Source organism: Suricata suricatta, chromosome 13, assembly GCF_006229205.1.
Source record: "Suricata suricatta isolate VVHF042 chromosome 13, meerkat_22Aug2017_6uvM2_HiC, whole genome shotgun sequence".
Classification (NCBI taxonomy): domain Eukaryota; kingdom Metazoa; phylum Chordata; class Mammalia; order Carnivora; family Herpestidae; genus Suricata; species Suricata suricatta.
This window is the reverse complement of record NC_043712.1, coordinates 28,662,504-28,666,135: the sequence shown is the minus strand read 5'-3', so window position 1 is coordinate 28,666,135 and position 3,632 is coordinate 28,662,504. Positions and strand designations below refer to the sequence as shown.

Here is a 3,632-nt window from a genome sequence, read left to right as displayed (position 1 = left end):
AATTCCTTTGAGAATGAAAAGAAATATATGATGTATTCTTACAGAAATCTTCCCTTACTCCGAACACTCTCCCATTAAAGATGTGCATTATGAAGACTCATCTATAGAAGTAACTAAATTAATTTTGAATAAAAGGTAATTTAAGAAGTCTTTCAAAAATCTGTTCTTTCAACCTAAGAAGTAATTCTAACTTCTTACATTTTTTATTGGCTGTTGTCTTTACCTCAGATCCTGTTACCCCACATCTTTCAAATGGTTGGTTGACTTCTCATTTTTGAGGACTTGGCTTTTCAGAGTTTTTTTCCTTGAACATCCTATCAAAAGGAGTCATGAATTATCCTATTTTCTTTTTATATGACTTGCAAATATCTTCAATCCCAATGGACTTATGTGTTGGCTTGCTTATTATTTGCCTCCCACTGTATAATGCAAAACTCCTTGAGGGTAAATACTCTATCTCCTCAGCACCTAATATGATTCCTGGGACAGTAGGCATTTAAATGTTTATGGATATGAGTGCTGAAGTAGTATATCTGCAGACAAATTCTTCAGCAATCTTACTGGCTCTTACTTCTCTATGCAAAAGTAAGCAAGCAGGATAGGTCTTGCCCTGAGAAGCCACCAGTACAACGGAGAGACACAAACTAATAATAATCATACGATACAATAAGGGATATTAGATATGGTATTTAACTGTTACATGAACATAGATAAGGTAGTCAGTTGTTCTGCTTTCAGAGTAAAAAAGGCAACATAGAGTACCATGCACTGAGCCTTGCAGGAGAAAAGAAAGTACAAATTGTTTACAGGAACAGGTGATAGCAGGAACAGAAACAAAAAGATAAAATCCTAATAATACTTTGCATTGCTTCTGGCAAACATTTTACTTTAGGGCTCTAGGGGTGGCTTCAACATTGAGAGGTATTTCAAAAATGACTATGGTCATATCACTACTTGTAGTGGCTGTATGAAATTCCTTTCATGTGTTATCTCATTTAATATAATCTTGATTTGCTGATTTTATTTCTCTTACAGAGAGGAGTAAATGGTCTCCAATCTAGTTTTATACCCCAAAAGTCATTATGACACTGAATTTTGGACCTTGACTATTCCTCTACAGTTGCTCTTAAAATGACAAATACAGGGGGGCCTAGGTGGCTCAGGTAGTTAAATGTCTGACTCTTGATTTTGGCTCAGGTCATAAACTCAGTTTGTGAGTTTGAGCCCTGCGTTGGGCTCTGTGTTGATGGTGTGGAGCCTGCTTGAGATTCTTCTCTCTTTCTCTCTGTCCCTCCCCCACTCACTTGTGCTCCCATGCTCTCTCCCTCAAAAACAAACACCATTAAAAAAAAAAAAAGGTGACAAAAACAAAGGGAAACAGGATGGCCCTATAGATTTAGAGCTTCAATTAGCTTATTGCTTTTTAGGGACTGATTTTCTTAGTTTTACAAATTTTATGTGGTATGTTTCAAGAGAAAATTGATCAAGAGAAAATTAACTTCTGCATGAATTTCTGCATGATACTGTTATTTTAAGAACACACAAGCTAGAAAGCTGTAATAGCAGTCCATCAAAAGCAAACAAACAAAAAAAAAAGAAATATAAATCCCAGATCCTTAAAAGAGATGTCTACATATCACTTCATTTCTGTCATAAGATATCCTAACACATGGTGAAATAGAATAAGAAAGAGGAGAAAAATGAAAACACAAAAATTCTGATTCCTTCAGTCTATATTTTTCATCCTTCTCTTAAACATTAAACCATCTTGTTAAATAATGTTTTAGTCTTTCACGCACTTCAGCTTAACATTCTGGACTCCATTTTCAACCTTCTAGTTCTAAGGGCTATCCCTCTTTGGTGTCTTCCACTATGTATAGTTTAGAAAACAAAATATCTTTAAATATTTCTCAAATGTAATTTTTAAAATATTATTTAATTATGGTGTTACTTTTTAAAAATGTCTTATTAATTTGACCAAATGACCTTAAATTCTAATTAACAAATAAAATTATTTGAATAATTCCATATTTGTTTTTACACAAAATGTTCTTTATTGCTTCTGGGTACGTACACAAGAGCAACTAATATGTGATTTATTGTATAAAACTCATATATACCCACTCACAGAGAGAGAGATGGAATTTGGAATCAGAACAGCCAAGTTTGAGTCACATATTTGAGAATGATCTACACATGCTGTGGTTAAGTCATTTAACCTTTGTGAGATACATTTTTTTAATCTCAAATTGCATAGTAGTAATGACACTTATTTCACTTTGTATTATGGTAAATTTAAAATATAATATATAAGGAAGTACCTTGTAAACTATAAGTTTTCATTGTTATTATTTAAGCAATTGCATATAATTTTCTTTTTACCAGAGATTAGTTTCTTGCATCTGCCAACCAACCCCAGCCAATGCCAAATTTTGAAATATGGCCCTTTAATATCAGCTCTTTTTAAGGGACAAAAATATACATCTCCCCTGATGCCCACAAATAGGTCAGATGTTGGACAACTCATTAATTTCAAACTGCATCCATCTCTTCAGAGAAAATAAATAATCCTGAGTTGTTTCTAAAACTATAAGGCAAAAACCATTATATTAAAAGATTGATAATCTCTCATGTTAAGTCATAATCATAAGTCATTCCTGTTAAAACTGGACCTTACAATTCAAAGGTAAATTAATTAGGTGTCAAATCACAGCCATACTAGTATTTTTAAACAACTATTTTCAGTGCCTGTTTATTTAAAATTAGAATTAAATGGCACATGCTCTTATTCAAAACCATCTTACTTTGTCAGACTCTATTAATTCAATATCATTTCAGGAAAGTGTTTAATCTAGAACTCTAATATGTGGAGAAGCACTATTTTAAAGGGCTTTTATAGGGGTTTTTGAATCTTCAGATTTTGTGTAAAAATCCAATATCAAGTTTCCTCCTTTACATTTAGAAATGATAATTTTTAAATCTCTTCACTCATAATCTAAATTACAGAAGACCAGAAACATTACAATTCTCAATTCAAGAGCCATTTGTCACACAATCTGATGGAAAGTAAAACCAAGAATTCAAACAAATCAATGGAAATACAACAAATAAATCCTGATAATATCATAACTTGTTCTTGGAAATTAAGTTATTTTTGAGCAAAGGTTCAGCTCCTCTCTTCTTTCCCATCCTCTAAAGGAATCTGTGGCACACTGTTTTGGTTCTTAACAAATATTAGCTTAAGAAGGAAAAATAACTCTTTTTCGTGGCGCCTCAGAGGCGGTAGGCGACATCAAGATGAAGCTGAACATCTCTTTCCCAGCTACTGGCTGCCAGAAACTCATTGAAGTGGACGATGAACGCAAACTTTGTACCTTTTATGAAAAGCGAATGGCCACAGAAGTCACTGCTGATGTCTTAGGGGAAGAATGGAAGGGTTATGTGGTTCGAATCAGTGGTGGCAATGACAAACAAGGCTTCCCCATGAAGCAGGGTGTCTTGACCCATGGCCGTGTCCGCCTGCTGCTGAGTAAGGGGCATTCCTGCTACCGTCCACGGAGGACTGGAGAAAGAAAGCGCAAATCTGTCCGGGGTTGCATTGTGGATGCCAATCTCAGTGTTCTCAACTTGGT

At 34.4% G+C, this 3,632-nt stretch overlaps 1 protein-coding gene across 1 annotated transcript in view; it reads left to right on the top strand.

The window, feature by feature from the left end:
• Positions 1-3,283: 3,283 nt before the first annotated feature.
• Positions 3,284-3,632, top strand: part of LOC115276698 (40S ribosomal protein S6-like) — a 676-nt gene continuing 327 nt past the window's right edge. Inside the window, exon 1 of the mRNA XM_029920772.1 lies at positions 3,284-3,630. Within this exon, the coding sequence (XP_029776632.1) occupies positions 3,298-3,630 (333 nt within the window). The 5' untranslated portion in view covers positions 3,284-3,297. The remainder of the gene's footprint in view (positions 3,631-3,632) is intronic.